The sequence below is a fragment of the Melospiza georgiana genome, chromosome 5 (assembly GCF_028018845.1).
Source record: "Melospiza georgiana isolate bMelGeo1 chromosome 5, bMelGeo1.pri, whole genome shotgun sequence".
Classification (NCBI taxonomy): domain Eukaryota; kingdom Metazoa; phylum Chordata; class Aves; order Passeriformes; family Passerellidae; genus Melospiza; species Melospiza georgiana.
Window position 1 is genome coordinate 18,144,985 of NC_080434.1, and position 18,671 is coordinate 18,163,655.

General features: G+C 40.8%; 1 protein-coding gene across 1 annotated transcript; it reads left to right on the plus strand.

Annotated features, from left to right (window-relative positions):
- The first annotated feature begins 844 nt into the window (after window positions 1-844).
- HADH (hydroxyacyl-CoA dehydrogenase) lies at window positions 845-18,273 on the plus strand. The gene is made up of 8 exons (XM_058025250.1): window positions 845-1,007; window positions 4,194-4,322; window positions 5,591-5,748; window positions 10,487-10,613; window positions 11,854-11,943; window positions 13,478-13,550; window positions 16,649-16,765; window positions 17,805-18,273. The coding sequence occupies exons 1-8, from the start codon at window positions 879-881 to the stop codon at window positions 17,921-17,923; spliced, it is 942 nt and encodes a 313-aa protein (XP_057881233.1). The 5' UTR covers window positions 845-878; the 3' UTR covers window positions 17,924-18,273.
- Window positions 18,274-18,671: the final 398 nt, after the last annotated feature.

The window sequence follows — 18,671 nt, forward strand, 5'->3', positions numbered from 1 at the left end:
TGTATCTTGTGCTAGCCTGGAAAGAGCATCCCCTTCTGTCAGGAAACTTTTGTTGTGGGGAGAGAGCTTTTATTGATGTGAATAGGAAGAAGATTGAGGTGCTGGAGCGTGTCCAGAGAAGGGCATGGAGGGTGGGGAGGGTCTGGGGCGCAGCTCCTGTGAGGAGCGGCTGAGGGAGCTGGGGCTGTTCAGCCTGGAGGAGAGGGGGCTCAGGGGAGACCTCATCGCTCTCTACAGCTCCCTGACAGGAGGGCCAGCCAGGTGGGGGCAGACCTCTTCTCCCACACAACCAGTGACAGGATAAGAAGACACAGCCTTAAGCTGTACCGGGAGAGGTTTAGGTTGAACTCTGTGTTCACAGAGAGGGTGGTTTGACACTGGAATGGGCTGCCCGGGGAGCCGGTGGAGTCACCGTCCCTGGAGGTGTTTAATGAAAGACTGGATGTGGCACTTGGTGCCGTGGTGCAGTTGACATGGTGGTGTTTAGTCGTGGGTTGGACTCGATGGCCTCGGAGGTCTTTCCAGTTCATTGACTCAGCGATTCAGCGAGCGTGAGCAGCGGCAGCGGGCAGGTGAGCGCTGAGGGCAGCGCGGTGACCTCTGAGGCAAAGGGCGGCCCTCAGCACAGCCTCGGCCGCCGGCCCAGCGCCAGCCGGGGACTCGCGGGCGTGCCGGCAGCGTGTCCTTGCCCTTGCTGCTTGGCTCTTAAGGAATCAGAGGTAGCGAAGGTGAAAGACCCAACACGCCTGCCCCGTCGGCGGGCAGCTGGGACTGGGCAGCCGGAACGGGCCGCCTTCCCTCGGGGCGGAGCGCGGCCCTCGCCCCGCCCGGCCCGGCCCCGCCTGTCCCGGCCGCGCCGCTCGCTCCGCGCCTTCGCCATGGCCTTCGCCACCCGTCAGTTCGTGCGTGCTGCCTCTTCCGACGCCGCCACGGCGGCCGCCAAGAAGCTGCTCATCAAGCATGTCACGATCATCGGCGGCGGCCTCATGGGCGCCGGCATCGCCCAGGTGAGCGCGGTGCGGCGGCCCGGCCGCGCGGCGGGAGGGAGCGGAGGCGCCATGGCGGCCGGGGCCCAGGGCGAGCCCTGCGGCCAGCGCGGGCCCGTACTGGGCTGCTGCTCCTGCGTCCCGGAGCTCCGCTGGGGCTCGCTCGGAGCTGAGCCCGGCCGTGGCGCTGCGCTCCGCGCTGTCCCCGGGCGGGAAGGGACGAGCTCTGGTGAGGGCGAGCGGTCAGCTGGCGGACCAGCATTAATTAAACCCACAACTAAACGTAACAACCCTCCTGGCGCTTCTCAGGACGTGTTACGGTCCATGGTCAAACTCCTTCGGGCTTGCCTTTCCAGCCTGGGTTTGTGCGGGAAGCAGCGGCTGCGCCGGCTCTCGGCCCTGCCCCTTGCCGGAGTGCCGCGGGTTTGGGCTCCGCTGCTGCCGCGACGGGCTGCGGCGCATTGCTGCTCTACTTGCTCTACTCTCACACTTCTGATCCGCCCATCCTCAGGTCGGACGGCTTGGAGAGGAGAACCCAGGCTGATGGCTTAAATTGCTTAAGGTGGTTCTTAAGACAATGCGTGGGCTAATTGTAAACAGACAGTGGGGCTGTGGAAATACGTGGAAAATGTTGGTTGGAAAGAAGATTATTCTGACTTGGCAAGAGAGCAGATCTAGTGATTTTTTTTTAGACGTTTTACATGCAGCAGCTAAAATGAGCATTTAGCTGCCATTCATCTTCAGAATTATGAAGTGGTTAATATTTAAATAGGGCTTATTTTCCCAGAGTTTAACCTCAGGCCTTTGGCTTTTAAGTTCACCTTTGGCTTGATGGCTTTAGGACATGAAATTGAAGAGTCCTTTCAGAGATTGAAAATTTTGGCACTTAGTTAATTCAGAGAAAGAACCCGTTGCCCAGGATACCAGCGTGGTTCACTAACTTCACAAAGAATAAGGGGGCAGGCAAACATCCGAGGGGAAATGGACAGTGGCTGGAGCTGGAGCTCATGAATAGCAGTTCTCCATCTCAATGAGTTAAAAGGTTTGCCTCTCAGAAATAAAGATTTCTTACATTCCTGGCAAATGTCTAGCAGGTGGAATACAGTGGCGATTTTTTTGGCTAAGAAAATAGTTGTTTGTTGTCTTTTCTGATAAAAACACTCCTCTGTATCATAATACTAAAGCCTGAGGTTTCCATTGGAGAGCCATCAAAGAACAACTTAGAAAAAAGTTGTTCTTGTGTTTGAGGAAGACGCAGACTATGCAAAACTTATCATTTTCCAGGTAAGTATGCTGATCTCGTTCTGCTGGACTGAACATTTTCAGAGAGCAGCTTGTCACGAGAAACATGTCTGGTATTTGACAGTAACAGGGGTTGCAGGCCTCTACCACTGTTAAGGACCCAGGATTATTTTGCTGACCATCTGCCTCCAATTTATCAATCCAAACTTATCTCAAAGCAGAGGTCATTATAACACTGAGTGGTGTCTCCCCTGTACCCTGTTAATAAAGCTGCTTTTCATCCCTTTTTGAGTACTTAAGAAATTGCATCTCCTGTTCTCCTGGCTTTTCATACTGTCAGTGAAGCAAGCCTCTGCTAAAGTGTATGGCTTTATTTATATTTATTGGCTTTATTATAATTTATTTATAATTTTTGATTATGCTCTGTGAAAAGCACTTCTGTATGAAAAAAGCATTGATTTCCCAGCACTTGTGCTTCTTATTTAGAAACACATTCTTAAGATCATTGGATAGTAGAGTTTAGGCAAGTGTGTGATTGAGTTGCAAGGAAATGGTATGATCCTGTCTCATTTTCTTCTTCCCTGTCCATGTAAATATGGTGGGAAATGGGAGATGTTAATTTTTCTAGGATTTCTCACCAGCTGGTCAGTGACGGTGTCATAAATGGATCCTCAGTGAAGCACCTCTTAAAAATCTGCTTGGTAATGATTTTTCATCTTCAGGTGAAAAAACACTGTTACAAATTATCAGCAACAGATGAAGTGTTAGGAGTAGAAGTACAAGTTTGGTTTAAGTGGTTTTTATGGAATGGCCATAGTGAAAATAAAAAGCCAAGCTGGATAAAGAAATGTCTGTCTGCAGACTGACCCCTTGTTAAAGCTCTACTGCTGCTGTCCAGAGACAATCTGGCATTTCTTTATTTGCTGGGTTAGTGAGGCAAATTGGATGAGAACATCACCATGCTTTTCTTCATGAGATAGCTGCCCTGCACTCTCCATTTCAGCTAGCTGTGTTGGAGTGGGTCTTGTGGGTTGCATGAGTCTTTAGTCATCACATGTAAGGTTAAATGCAAGGTAAAAGATTACAGATGGGAAGCTCTGAAGTTGAGTCACTTTAAAACCATCAGTGGAACTGTGTTTTAATATTTGTTTTACACAGTTACTAAATCACAGCTCTGTTAGTTCAAGGATTCTAGAAGTGAAGAGAGGCTGTTGCTAACTAACAAGAGGAACATAAAGTAAAAGTGAAGTAACAGGTAATGAGCACTTGATCTTTAATGTGCTGATGCAGCGTGAGACAGTGATGTTACATGTTTGAAATTGATTTAAATACCAACCAAAAAGGCAGTCCAGTAGTGCTGTGTGTAGCTGAGCCAGTGTTTGCACCAGGTGCAGAGTAGGGAGACTTTGCAGCCATTCTTGTCTGTGAGGAATCCTGAAGTGGCAAATGTCCACTGCTGCTCCCAGCTTCTCTGTCCCAGTGTCACCTTCCTGTTGTTGCAGGGACGTGCTCGTGGCCTGGCAGCAGAGCTGTGTTCTGGGGACACAGGGTTGGCCATCCCCTGTGCCACCTGCTCACCCTGCCAGCGTTCCACTTTTGGCCTCCACAGCCCTTTTTCCTTCCAAGATCCAAGGCTCTCAGCTGAAATGCTTGTTCCTTTCAAGACAGCTCTTTATTCTGTAGCCATGGCCACAGAATTTAGATGCCTTCAGACACAAGATTCTACACATAGTATGAGGGAGAGATTTCTTTTTCCTTTTCCTTCAAGTTGTTTGAGACCTTTATCCCTTCAGCATCACCCCAGCTGTATACAGGCTTTATGATTTTTCTAGTTAAGTGTATTTAATGCAATGTATTTTAGCTCTCTTTTGCCTAAATGCCTGGCATGTTGTCTGTCAACACAAATGAATATGGTTGATTATGTTGTGACATTGAGTTGAATTTTTGCTTTCTTTTAACTTCCAGGTTGCAGCAGCCAGTGGTCACACTGTGGTATTAGTTGACCAGTCAGATGAAATCCTTAAAAAGTCTACAAAAGGAATTGAAGAGAGTTTGAAGAGAGTGATAAAGAAGAAGTTTGCAGATAAGCCTGAGGTTGACACCTTCTTTATTTCTCTAGGAAAACTGGGAAGAATAAAAACTGCCATATTGAAGTTATGATATTACAGTTATGCATTATAGAGCGTGTTATTATACTTGCTTAAAAAGGAAACTTTTTTTCCCAATGTACTCAAGAGCCTGGACTTTCAGTTTGGTTTTTATTTTTAATTTAGGGAGGTTGAAAGATGTGTTACCTCACTTTCTTTCCTTAATAAACTTCAGCTTTAAGCTAAAGATCTAAACCAACTTAGCAATCTTTTAAAACAGATGCTAAGTGTGAAATGGAATAAAATTATTCATCTTAACTTAAAAGCAAGCAGTCTTTGAGTGCTTACCTGAATATGCACCCATTTTGTCCAAAAGCAAATAGTAACAAAATTGTCTTAATACCTGAGTAAGGAGTCATTTATTTTTTTTTTTCTCCTCCTAACACTTGGGCACAGGATTACTGCAAAGGAAATGAGAGTGCAAGTGACATGTGTTGGATTTATAACTTTACACTTGCATTGCTGAGGAAGTCTTGCCTACAGCCAGCCACTGTGGTGCAGTTGATGAGTCTAGCTTTGCTTCTCTGAATTCCTCAGCAGATTCATTTGTTCTTTTGATACATATTAACATATACAATGTATACTGGTATTGATGATTGCCAGAAAATGATGCAGCAGAGGAAGGAAATGAAAAGGGCTTGCTTGCAGGAGTATGGAAGTGCCAGGATAAGTAGAGCATTATGGAGAGCCTTTTAATCAAAAAGAAAACTATCCATATAATACTTGCACTTTTTGTATGACATTATATTCTGCCATATAGAGTTTTTTTTTTTATTTTTACTGTGTCTCCATGTACCCTTGGCTAAAAGTCTTGCATTTCTGTTTGATTTCTGCCCTCACAAACTACGTCCACACATTTACTAGTGAGGAAACATTTTTCCCCACTTTTTCACTGATACTTTAGCCACTGATTGACCAACCAGGTGATCACTCAGACTCTTGTGCTGAAGGTTGGACTACAGCAAATGGTCTTCCTGAAAGAATGAGTTTAAAGGTCTCCTATTTGATTCAAAACAGATTTGATTGGCTAGGAAAACTTTGTCACTGGAAGGCATCGTACCTCTACACACTTAGAACCTTCTCATTGATTTGGGAATGTGGTAGACTGCCTGCATTTTGGGGGATCAAAACCACCAGATAACATAAGGGGATTCTCATATAAAAGTAAATGAAATCACTGTAAATAGACATTACAGCTGCTTGAAAATGTTTCAGGCTGGTGCTGAGTTCATTCAGAAGACCTTGAAGAACCTCACAACAAGCACAGATGCAGCATCAGTGGTCCACAGCACAGATTTGGTGATAGAAGCCATTGTGGAGAACCTGGAAGTTAAAAATAAACTCTTCCAGACGCTGGATAAGTTTGCTCCAGAGTATGTATATTTTTCCTGTTACATTTTGAAACTTAGACTATTTTCTGTTTTTCCACTCACAGTTGGTTCTCTGTTTTCTTAGCTGCTTTATTTAAGAATGAGTTTTGCTGTCTCAGACTAGCTCCAGACTATTATGTTAGTGTGGAATAGTTGTGCCAGGTGCATATGTTATAAACATTCTCAGGTGTGTTGCATTGCTTCATTTGTTGTTCCAGGTGTGTTTAGTCATTAGGATTGCCTACCTACTTGGCAATTTCAAATCTTAATCCAACTACAAATGCTGAACAGTAGAATTGACTTGTTCCAGTGGACATGAGTTACTGTTAATGTTGTGTTCCCATACTTAAATTGGGAATTGGAGTTATAAAGTATTTGTTTCCAGCACACCTGTCATAAACAAGTTCTAAGAAGTCTCAGTCAGCTCAATAATGTTTTAAGTGAACTAACTTTACTTTGTATTATAGGAGTTAGGAAACAGCCAAAGATGGTTATTGTGTGTGATGTAAAAGGGTAAATAGTATTTTAGTAGGTACTCATTCGGTTACATAAAGTCCCTGGAAATGTCCTTGACCTATATTTGATAACTGTTGGAAGCTACTTTGAATATTATCCAAAGCCAAAAATGCTGTTAAGGTGAGCATGCAGTCTCAGAAATTTGAGCCTTGTAATTGATGAGTCAGGATCACAAGACCTTGACTGCTTGTTGAGATTTTAACTAGTGCAAGTAAATTTGAGGGTATTGGCTAAGAGATATTCTAGACTGTCTGACCTGTTAACTGGGCAAGCTGTGGCTTGAATATCATATCAAGGGAAAAAAGATGTTTTCATTAGTTGACTTCAGCCTGGGGAGATTGTCAGGCTTCCTCCTCCTGTCAGTAATTACAATTACTTGGTAATTTTGAAAACAGTCAACGATCACAAGCAGCCATGTACTGAGCACAGGGTAACTTGCCATTACCCTGACACACAAAAGTAAATAGATGACTTCAACGTTTCTGAGAGTACCTTGTTGTGGTTGGTTTGTGCCTATTTTGTGCAAACAGACCACTGCTTGGCCAAGTATTTAATGAGCAAATTGGAGTGTACTAAATGGTAAACTGTCTAAAACCAGTCAGCAAGGAAATATGGGCATGGGGACTTGGAGCCTCACTTAAAAATATGTGTGTTTGGAACACCTGAGGCTGTTTTTTGGACGCCTGAGCTGTTTGTCAGCATAGCTGCTGTAAAACATCAGATTTTACATCACAGTGTTCAAAGATACTGGGGGTTGTTCAAATCTGCTCCTGCCCATTGCGAAAGGGATGATTTTGCAGAGTTGGGAAAAATGGCTAAGACAAGAAGCCTTCCTTTTTAAGAGGATATTTGGAAGCTATTATAAACATACAGGTATCTTATGTGTAGGATAAAGGAAGTTTAAGTGGATGGCAAAAAAAAAAACGGGTTGCAGTGTTGAAAGTCTAGATGAAAAACTGGTAAAATAGTGAAACTTAGTAGTCAAATATTAGCTTTGGATACAAAAGGTAATTTGTAACTGTGAGAGTGTATAGAGTTGCAGATGGTGTGCTTAGTGTGGGGAAAGACAGAAACCTGTAGTGAGTGTTTTTCCATGTGTTAGAAGGAAGAGTAGGCTTTACTCATCCCACATGGCACTGTGCTGGAATAGAAATCTCTCCCTGTCAGTGCAAGCATTCTACAGCCTTTTCTAAGATTGAATAGTTCAAAATTTATAAACCTATTGTATGAACTGTTGTGTCAGCTCAGTAGGGATGGTAGACTTGTGGTTAATTGGTAACAAAGTCAGGATTTGTTTAAAGACAGCTTTGGATGTCAGGAGGAGCTTTGCTTCTGAGGGCCTCTGAGCATTGGTGGCCCTCTGAAGTGTGGGTTACAGGGAGAGACCAGGAAAGACCAGTATGCTGTGAAGGAAGGACTCTGAGTTTCCAAGGTGCTCTGGGCTTCATTCAAATCTCAGGACTTCCCAGAGGGGTGGATGACAGAAGGTGGAAGTGTGAGGGGCTATGTATGACAGTTGTTCTGACAAGATGAATTCTGCCTGTGAAATGCAAGGTGTGTGAAACCCTGCATTTTTCTTCTTTTTTGATGTATTTCATGTTTCTTGCATTTCCTCAGCTCCAACATGTACTTGTTCATCTCCCATTTTTGCACTATGGAGACATCTCTGAGGAAAATAAGTCTGGGAACTGCAAAAAACTGAAGTATTGCAATAGCACAATTAACTTAATTCCTTTTCCTTTTCTTATAAAGTAACTGTAATTCCTCTGAAAGTGGATCTAAATATATAGGGGACGGGAAAGCTACTCTTTTATTGAGAGAAGTTGTATTTGTGAGTGGGGAGCAAATTTCTCATGAGTGTTCAAATCAAATGTAATAAGCCAGGAGCATTTGGAAACCCCAGAGCACCTTGGAAACTCAGAGTATTCCCCATCTGGGTAACTGTGCAGTTGAAACAGTGGGTGCTGTTTCTTGGGTGCCATTAGTCTGAGAACATACTGGTTTATGTTCTCAGAGCAAAAATTTATGTTCTTGCAGCTTTGCAAAACGTGGAAGGCAGAATTGTATGTTCTATTCCTCTCAGTATTAAACTCACCATATTTGCTATTTATTACTGTGTTACATGGTCATCATCTTTGGACCAGAGTAAAGCATTGCTACCCATTCTTCAGTTCTGTTTTCCTTTTCTAGAATGGAGTTAGTCTTGCATTTCCATTTTGAAAAAGGTCAGGCTAGGATTTTTGTAGACACTGCAGCACTTTTCCAAACAGGGTTGTAACAAATATGACAAAAGAACTTTTGCATTTCCAGTTTAAGAACTTTTCTGTACTTGATTTTTGTTTTGTTTTGTTTTGTTTTGTTTTGTTTTTTTTTTCTGGGATTGTAGGAAATGCTCATCAATATTCCTTGGTCTAGGAAGGAAACTCAGCTTGGACCCAGCTGTTCACTGTGTTCGAATGAATGTGTTAAAAAACTGTTAAAAGAAGAAGTATTACTCAGTGTTTGCTGTGTAAGGCAGCTGGACTGTAAGAGTTGGATTTATTGGAAATATTTATTAAGGTTTCTCTTGTGTTGGGCTCTGCTTTTGACGTCTTTCCCTGAGCCACTAGATGGCACCACGAGAAAGCACTCTGCTGCTGGGAAAGCCATTTCTGTGGCTTCACTAGTTCTGGCTTCCCAAAGCCTCCCAACTCTGCTGTCATCTGAAGCGTGGATTGTGTAATTCTAAGTCACAGAGGCATGAAAATTCTATTCTAAACTCAATGAAATGAATTGGTTGGCCAGAGAAGAAAGTGTAACTAAAATGTACTTATTCACAGTGCAAATCCAATGCTTTTCTTTTTTCCAAGGCTTTCTATTGTGTGAGGCTACAGAAGAAGTACTGAGGTAAAATCTCTTAAGTGAACTCAGATATAAACCTAGTAATTATATTTCACAAATCAATGTGCTTCTTTTTTTATATGAGTATTTTAATTTTTACATACAGTGCAGAGAGTAAGTGACTTTTGGTATTCACTGACCTTGCAAGGTCAAAACTATGAAATGTAGAATGCTCCTTTTAGTACCTCACCTCAGACCAGTATAAGGCCACTTTATGGTGGAGAGATAATAAAAGAATATTTGTAAGAAGAATAAGCAGGAATTTTCAGGACTTTTTATTTCTTCACTATAACAAAAAAGAAAACATAATAAAAAACTGAAAACAAAGTGAATGTTTTTGTCTTGAAATGTTTTCTTTAGTGCCACTATAAGATATCACCATGACTTGGACATAACTTTTTCTGAAAGCTCTGTTGTAAAGCTCAGTTACATCTTAGTACAATGTAAGCAAAATATCAACATAGATAAACATTCGCTGAGTCCAGTAGGATCATATAAATATGTCTGTTACATATTTATACATTCAAGGTGGTTTCCTGCAAAACAGAAAGGGATGGTAGAATGCAGTCCAAAATGAAAGGTAGGTTTTAATCTCTAATTTAGTTTCTGATTTTCTGATTTGAAGAAAAAGCCCTTTCTCTAAGTTTTTGGTGTGATAGCAGGGCTGTTGAGGGTCTGAGATATTTCTGGGAGGACAAACCCAAACAAAATACTCAAACCATTAAGAATTGCAGTTAGTAAATTTGGTTTATGTCTGGAGAAGGACTTCGTATATGTCTTAAAATTCTTGGCATTTTGTAGATCCTTTGCGGTGTCCTATGCATGGCAGGTCTTACATTTTCTCTGGGTTTTTTTTCCCTATTAAATCTTTGCTCTGGTGGTAGGTTTGCTCATCATGTCTATCATTGATAATTTCAAAATAAAGTAGATTACAAATTTTCTGTATGACTCCAAAGTGCATTTTTGACATGGCATATTATTGGGTTTCAATAAATGTATAAATATGTTTAACAACAAATAAAAATACCCTTAGGTTTCCAGGATTGCTGAAGGAATTACCTAGAATGGATTTGGGGAGTGAAATAAAATTTTCTAATTGCACAGTCCTTTTTCCTAGCCCCTAATAAAAGCATTCAGTATAATTCCTCAGGAATCAGAAAGTCACACCGTCTTTGCAGTGGTTGTTTGATTAAATTGCTGTGCTTGGACCTCAGCAAAAGGACCGTGATAAACTGCAGGGATATTTCTGAGAATTCTTGCATGATTAGCCAATGGATGTCTGTTTATGTTTAGTGCCTCAGTCTCCTACTGTCCTTCATGCAATCTATATATTTCTTATTCCCAGGCACACGATATTTGCAAGCAACACTTCATCCTTGCAAATCACAAAGATGGCAAATGCAACCACCAGGCAGGACCGATTTGGTGGTCTCCATTTCTTCAATCCGGTGCCTATGATGAAACTTGTGGAGGTGAGTGTCCTGTGTGCACGCCTTACAGGGGCTGCTATCATCATGTTCCATCAGCTACAGCTGCAGCCCAGCAGTGCAGTTGTCAGCAGTGGGATTTCACTTAGATTGACAGGGCAGATCTCAGTTTGCAGCTGCTCTGATATGGAATTTGCTACCTCTAATGATTAGAGGGTATTGCAGTCTCTGGTGAGGGGCAGGTTTAACAGACAGAGGTAACTCCTTCATCTCAAGGCTCCTGAGTTCCCCACTGAACTGCCAACAGAGGTGCTGTTTATAGCCATCATTTCAAGCAGGGAGGCTTATTCATAGGAATTGCTGGTACTAGTGTAGAAATAATAGAAAATGTCAGGAGATTAAATCTTATTGCCTTGTCACTTTTCAAACAAAGTCAGTTGTGTTTGTTTCAATATTTCCAGTGCTACAGGCTGGGGAAGAGGGGCTGGAAATCTGACCAGAGGAAAAGGATCTGGGAGTGCTGGCTGACAGCTGCTGAGCATGAGCCAGTGTGTGTCCAGGTGGCCAAGAAGGCCAATGCTATCCTGCCTTGTGTCAAAAATAGTGTGGCCAGCAGGACATGGGCTGTTACAGTCCCCCTGTACTTGGCACTGGTGAGGCCACACCTCAAATGCTCTGTCCAGTTCTGGGCCTTTCACTACAAGAAAGACATTGAGGTGCTGGAGTGTGTCCAGAGAAAGGAAACAGAGCTGGTGAAGAGTCCAGAGAGTAACTCACAGGAGGAGCAGCTGGGGGAGCTGGGATTGTTTGGCTTGAGAAAAAGAGGCCAAGGAGAAACCTTATCACTCCCTAAAATTATCTGAGAGGGGTATATAGAGAGGTGGAGTAGCTGCTAGAACTTGTTCTATCAGGAACTACAGCTGTTTAAATGGGTCTCTAGGATGATGTCTTTGTGTTTCCCAAGACAAGAGACTATGTAGCTTTTAGAGTTATTTTGATACACTATAATCTCTTAAGTGTGCTTTCAAAGAATGGTTCCTTTTACCATCCTTCCATAGTGGCTGAGTGGGAAAGTGTCTTAAAGAAACACAGCATTGCAAAATGCTGTATCTATGTGTAAAATAGTGTTCTGTGTCTGTTACATATTTATACATTCAAGGTGGTTTTCTGCAAACCATTTTGTGAATTTCTGGAAGAGTGTTCGGATTACATTGCTGCAATGGGAAAATGGGAGAGATTCTGCTCATTAATATGCTTATGCTCTCTCTACCTTCCCTGCACCCAGGTCATCAAGACTCCAATGACCAGCCAAAAGACTTTTGAATCACTTGTGGATTTCAGTAAAGCAGTAGGAAAGAGTCCTGTCAGTTGTAAGGTGAGTACATTTTGACAGTATACTGTTCAGAGGGTCTGTCCTTGTAGCCTGTCAATTTTAAGGTGGTAGGTTTTAGTAGATGTATGAGCACTTCAAAAATTTCTAGGCTGCATCTTGTCCAGTTTGTCTTCATAATTAAAAGTAATTTGACAAAGAAAACACCCATATTTACCACAAATTCTTCAAAGTTCAGTGACCCTGGACATCTTGTCTAGAGCAGCAAAACTCACAGGTATCAGAGCTTACTGTTATGGAGTCTTTTTTTCAAGTCCTGCAGAAGTATAGATTGGAGAGTTTAAGCAGGAGTTCATCTTTAGCCATGCTAGAGACAAAACTGCTGACTCTTGTACTGTGAGGCAGTTGGCTGGATCCTTCATGGTGTGTGCTCATTGCAAGGTTTTCCTAAGACTGCAGTAACTAGACACATATTCATCTTAATTTCTTCTCAGCTTTGGTTTATTTTCTCTAGAGAAACACCCTACTTTGAAAGCTCACTTTTTCTGAATCCATTAAGCTGTGGTCTGGATAGCTTTATGCAAGCTACTGCTTTGGGTTTCGCAGCCCCCAGGGGACAGCTGATAATAAAAAGAAGGGCCTGCAGTCTGGTTGTTACTGGATTAATTAATTCAGCTGCTGGATGCTGGACTCTGATTCTAGCTATGTTCTCTAAATTCTGGCTTAATTGTTCTGTGGCCTTAGCTGACTTTTTTCCCATTTCTGTCACAGTTTAGTACCATGCAATGTGCAGAATATAGGAAGAATTGTTATAAATTAGCTTGGATAGAGAATAATGCAGTATTCATGCCTGAACTTTTTTTTTTTAATTCTTGCTTATAGAAGAAACATTGCTTGGGATTCTCTGGATTAAATACTGAGACAAAGTGGAATGAATAATAAATATCTGAAACAGTAGTAATATACAAAATAATATTATATTTGCAGAACTCTTTCTCTTGTTTTTGATTGATTCTGCTTTTGATTGATGCTTGTGCAAAAGAAGTTTTGTATTCATTTGTTACCTTCTGACAGCATGTGTCTTATCTTTTCATTGTCAGTGTTGATGTTTACTGTTAAAGCTCTCCTAACTTTCAAAAGTACGGGTCACCAGTGAGCAGTGGGGGAGAAGCAGACTATTTAGTCAGGAGTGCTTCTGGTAGTGGACACACACAAAAAAAACTTTCTAGGGAAGAATTGCTTTTCTCCTAACTTCAGGAAATTGTATCATTAGACTCTTGATAAAGAAAAGACTAGCCATATTAAATTGTTTCAAGATGGATTGCTTTGGCTTGTAGTAGTCTTATTATTCTCAGTCATGATGACTGTTTATATGCCATTCCTTAATGTTAATATGCCATTTCACAATGTTTTATGCTTTAATACTGAGCAGAAAAATTAGATGAAAAATACAGATCAGAAAGTATCTTAAGTAATGATACAATAAGTGTCTTCATCCACTTGTTTTATTTGTCACATAGCATTGAGTGTAGTTCTGGTAAAGAGTGTTTACTTAGAATGCCTTTTTTATTTTTCATAGGACACTCCAGGGTTTATTGTAAACCGTCTCCTGGTGCCATATATGATGGAAGCTGTTCGTCTTTTTGAGAGAGGTACTTGGTTGGATATTCACTTCAAGGGAGGTTGACCTATAACACTACTAAATGTTACATTGCTTCAGAAAAGCCATGGGATTCCCTCAAAATTTTCAGACATTAAAAGCTGGAAATGAATAGAGAATGTTAAATATGAGCCAACATGTGTAGCTGGAAAGGCCTTGCCTTCTCTTTGAAATTATGCAGAGTCAGGTTATGCAGAGTTGGAAGGTACTTGTGTGTGAAACCCCTGGTGGTGGAAAATGTTTCTGGCTAGGTGACAAGGTGAGTGTAGAACCATTGTAAAAACATCCATTGCCACCTATTCAGGAGCTTTCCTCTCTCTGTCCCAGGAGACATTGATAAAAGTGATTGAAAGTCCCATAATGGGACTGTTAGTAAAGTTCTCCTGAGTTCACTCATAGGGGGCTTGTGAAATAAACCCCCAGTTTCGAGGTAAGTGGTGTAATAGTGTCACATTGTGGTACTGGTACTGAAGTGATTTCAGCTCAGCTACTGCCACATAAAACTTTCTGTTCCCCTTCTGTGTTGATTTTTAGACATTGGTTCTTCAGGAACTCCTGTCTCACTGCTGGTCTCTTTTACATTAATATGTAGGTAAAAATAATTATGAATCCCCAAAGAACCACTGAATTTTTCAAAGCATTGAAGCTTGTTTTGAAAAGAAGCCAATAATGAATGTAGTAGATAAAGATGAAATTACAGACTATAATTGCTTTTATTTCAAGCTCTCTGCTCATAGCTCTGTGCTACTAAGAATGTCATTTGAAACATTTTGTTTTTGAAATCACTGCCTTTTTACAGATGAAAGCACTCCATTTTCAGGATTCCACCAAGTATGCTTTAAATATTAAAAATCTCTTTTAAAGCACATGGAAGGGATGGTTTGATTTCTAAAAAAAAGTAAAACAACACTACTTGTTTATCCATCAACAGATGTACCTAATTACATCTCAAAGGGAGAAAAGAGCAAATTTAGTGACTTGAAAGGCAAAGACATGAATGTGAGGGGGCATTATTTTTTTAGAAAAAGTCACAGTTTTGAATAAAGTGTATGGGTGTTTCAGTGTGTTTAAAAGAGGTGCCTTTGTTAAGTGACATGTATCATTATGCATATTTCAGGAGACAACAGAACTTTTTAATTAAATGCAGGAGAAAACAGTTACTGGGTTTGAATGTTAAAACCGAGTGCTTTTGCCTAAGCAAAACAATATTTCGATTTAATCTTTATTCTTTTTGTATCTTCTCCCACAGTATAATATTTACAAAATTTCTAAATTTCATTTGTGACTTTTTAACTTCAGTGAAATTGATTTAAAAAGCTAGTTGATGTCATGGGAAGGCTGATGGTTGTCTTTTAATTCATATGTTTGAGTGAATCAAGTTAAATTTCTATCATATCTTTTGTGTTTATTCTCAGAGTAGACACTTGAGCCAGATTGTCATCTACATTAAATGAAATTGTGTCTCTTTCCTAGTAATCCCAAGCACTGAAATGCCATTTTATTGGGCTAGTCCTTGCATTTTTATTTGTACAAAATCTCATTCTGTTAAATGTGCACTTTTGCTTAAGCAATATACCTTTAGTATATTAACAATGACTTATACGGGGCTTATTGTAAATATTAATGTATAGTGGTCTGTACTGCTCTGCCCTGAGTAGAAAAACTAAAAAGCAGTCAGCTGAGTTTCTATGGAAGTCTGCTTTATACTAGGAGAGACCAGAATGAGCTAGGGATATAGCCCTTGTTTGCTCTTTTACTGCTTTTTATTGTGCTGTAATTAAACTGTCGGGTGGCCTAGTACCAAGTTTGACAAAGTGGATCAAATCTATTGAGGGAACAAGTCTGTATACCTCCATCAGCTGCAAGTGAGTTGAGAGTTTAACTGTGTTTGAATTTGGGGAACTGAAATTATGCTAGAATTAGGTAAGACTACTCTCCACAGCTTCTCAGAAATAAAATGTGGCTTAAAAAAAACATTGTCAGCTTTAAAGAGTAAAAGGAGGTATATAAATTATTAGTTCCTACAGAAGTGTCACTGAAGTTGTTACCTTTACAAGAGATTTTGTAAATTTATTTCAAGGGCTCTCTGATCTTAGGCATATAAATTGCAGAAGCCTCTGTGTCTGCCACGCTACTGGACACCGTGCGTGCCTGTGTGCGGTGAGCATGGAGGTTACTTAACAAGGACCTCTGGGGTTTGTATAACTTCATCCTTTTTGTAGCATCTGCAGGGAAAGTGCACTGCCTTTCTCAAAATGTGAATTAGAGGTATGCAGTAGAGATGCATCTGCTTTGATGACAGTCTAAAATATGTATTCCCAGCTAAAGAATGAGGTTAAAGTTACTGTGACAATGTGGCAGTGCAGGATTTGTATTTTTATAGGCTCAGACTGAAGTAGACGTAACAAATTTCTGATAATTTTGATTATTTCTTTTAAAGTAATTTTGGAATTCTATAATTCATCTGCACCTGTGCAGTCATTTCAGGTTTCTGTTATCTGCCATCTCTGATTCCAACAGATATCCTCTGGTGATGGGTGCTGTAGCTAAGTGTGTTACTCAGACGCTCCTGCCCCCCTCTCCATGCCTGCCTTACCCATCAGCTGGATATCACTTGTGTTCTGGCAGCTGTAGTGTAAGGGTAGCTCTGTCCTGTGCATCATTCAAAAGCTACTGCTGATCTCATGGAGCTGAAATTGAGTTGTTTCCTTACTTACCCTGTTATGCTGCCTCTAAAAGAAGCTCTTGTTTCTTCATAGTGACCAGTTCTTCCTTTAGTCATTCTGATAGGGTCAGCGTGGTAGCTGTGGCTCCATCAGCAGTGCAGTGCTCTGTATTGAAATGCAAGAGGAAACCAGGAAAATAGAAAAGAGGCCTGCAGGGCTTGTTTTTTTTTTCTTTTTTTGTGAGAGATTCAGCTTTATGCTCCAGCATGTGTATTCTGACTCTAGTTTTTGTGGCTGTGAAACATGCAGAGTTTTTTGTGAAGAGCTGCACCAGGGTGAAATAACACCCTGTTAATTATTTATAGGTGGTGCCAAGGAGATGCGGAATCTTCTCTGTTCCTCAAACTGTCAATCTTTTCTCTAGGAGATGCATCAAAGGAAGATATTGATGTTGCTATGAAGCTTGGGGCTGGCTATCCCATGGGTCCATTTGAACTGCTGGACTATGTTGGGTTGGATACCAGTAAATACATTATAGATGGTACTGCATGCTTCTTTTTTTTCTGCTTTTCCACTTTCTAGCTAAATTGTAGATGTTTTAATGCAAATGTGACTCTTAATTATTTAAACTGAATGTTTATGGTATAGCCTTTGAGCTGTTGAGGAGAAAGGATTCAGCTGTTAGGATTCAGCTCAGAATGCTGTGTGAGTACAGCATTTGTACTGCATGCCTGTACTCTTTGTACTTGGGGACAGAACAGTGGTGGCTTTGCTGACTTCATCAAGTGCTGTTGGAAAATAGTAATGATATTAACATTAATGGTACTTTATATTACTAAAAAGAATCAGTGGGAAGGGTGACGTACTAGAGGTGAGGAATTCTGTGAAAATTGACAAATGTTGAGATTCCCTATCCTTTTTCTACCAGCCATGTTTTCATTCTTAATTAAAAAGAAACCCAGCAAATATCTCAAAAGATGTAAGTGAACCATCTCCCTGTCACTTCAGTTAATAAGTGGGCGAATGTCAATACAGTAACAAAAACTTAAATAACGGTGATGACTTGTTGATGGTTGTTGTGTTCTTTTGAATGAGCAGCTTAAACATTCTCTGAGGCAGAATGTCACTTTGATGATGGCATTTTCAGTGGAACCTCTTTTCTCTTAGTACTGTGGAGTAGTGTTACATTGTTCTAAGTCACCACGTGTTTTGCAGGTAGAAATTCAACTTGGGATTTCCTTGCACTTGAATTTCTTTTCAGCAGACCCTTTATTTTATTTCCTTGTACTTAACTATGTTTCAAAAGTTCTTAATTGTTTTAAAAAATCCTCAATTATGGGGACTATAAGGTATTCAGAGTACACTGAGGCTGAAGACTAATTCTTAGATTAGTGCATAATCATCAATACTGATCTGGGCTTTATGGAGCTGTACTGCAGGGTCTCAGAGACCCTAGAATAGGTTCCAGTCCTTCTTCAGTTTTCTGACCTTTGAATGTTTTTCTAAGGAGATGCTGATCTCTATTATCTTTGCATGTAAACAGAACTGTTACTAATTCATCCACTTCCCTTCCTTTCCAGGGTGGCATTCATTAGAGCCCAACAATCCTCTTTTTGCACCCAGCCCACTCCTGAATAAACTGGTAGAAGAAAAGAAGTTGGGTAAAAAGACTGGAGAAGGATTTTACAAATACAAATGAACTCCAGACCTGAAGAGGTGTTAAGCAATCTGTATATGCTATTCAGCATTGCCATAATACAGGTGTTTAAACCCTCCCAAGGGTGGCACAGGCTGCATTTAGAACATAACTCACTTGAGAACTGAGTGATTGCACTAGTTAACTATGGTCAAAGCTTGATTTGGTAGATTGTTTTTTTCTTGTAATTCCAAAAAATCTTTCAATGTACAGTGCCTTCATGAAATGTTGATTTTTCTCAGGTGCAGTACAGAATGACAAGTGAATTTATGTATTTGAAACGTTATTATATTGATGGGGAAAATCCTAAAAATAACCTCATTTTCTTAAAAATAAAACTTTCAACAATTTTGTATTGAGTGTGAGGGCTTGCAGTTGTATCTTGGATGGAGCCCACAGGGTGGCAGCCTCTTCCCACACTGACAAATGCAGCCTGGAAAGGCAGTGGGTTGTTTTGTTAGGATTTTTCTTAAGTGCACTGCTAATCTGTAGATGTAAAATACAGTGCCTTGACCAATAATGTTTTGAAGGACATATTTACAAACAAATAAAAGAATCCCACAAAGGCAAGCTGCTCCCCAAACAGAAGGTTCCCAACAAAACAGTTAAAAGCAGAGGTCATGATTTGCATTGGGATTTTCTGTCATTTTCAATTAGTGGTTGAGGGCCTACTTTTGCTAGGTGCTGTAGAATCATAATGAAGATTTCTAGGGGATTTCTGGTCTCAGGGGCATAAGCTAGGATGCTGGTG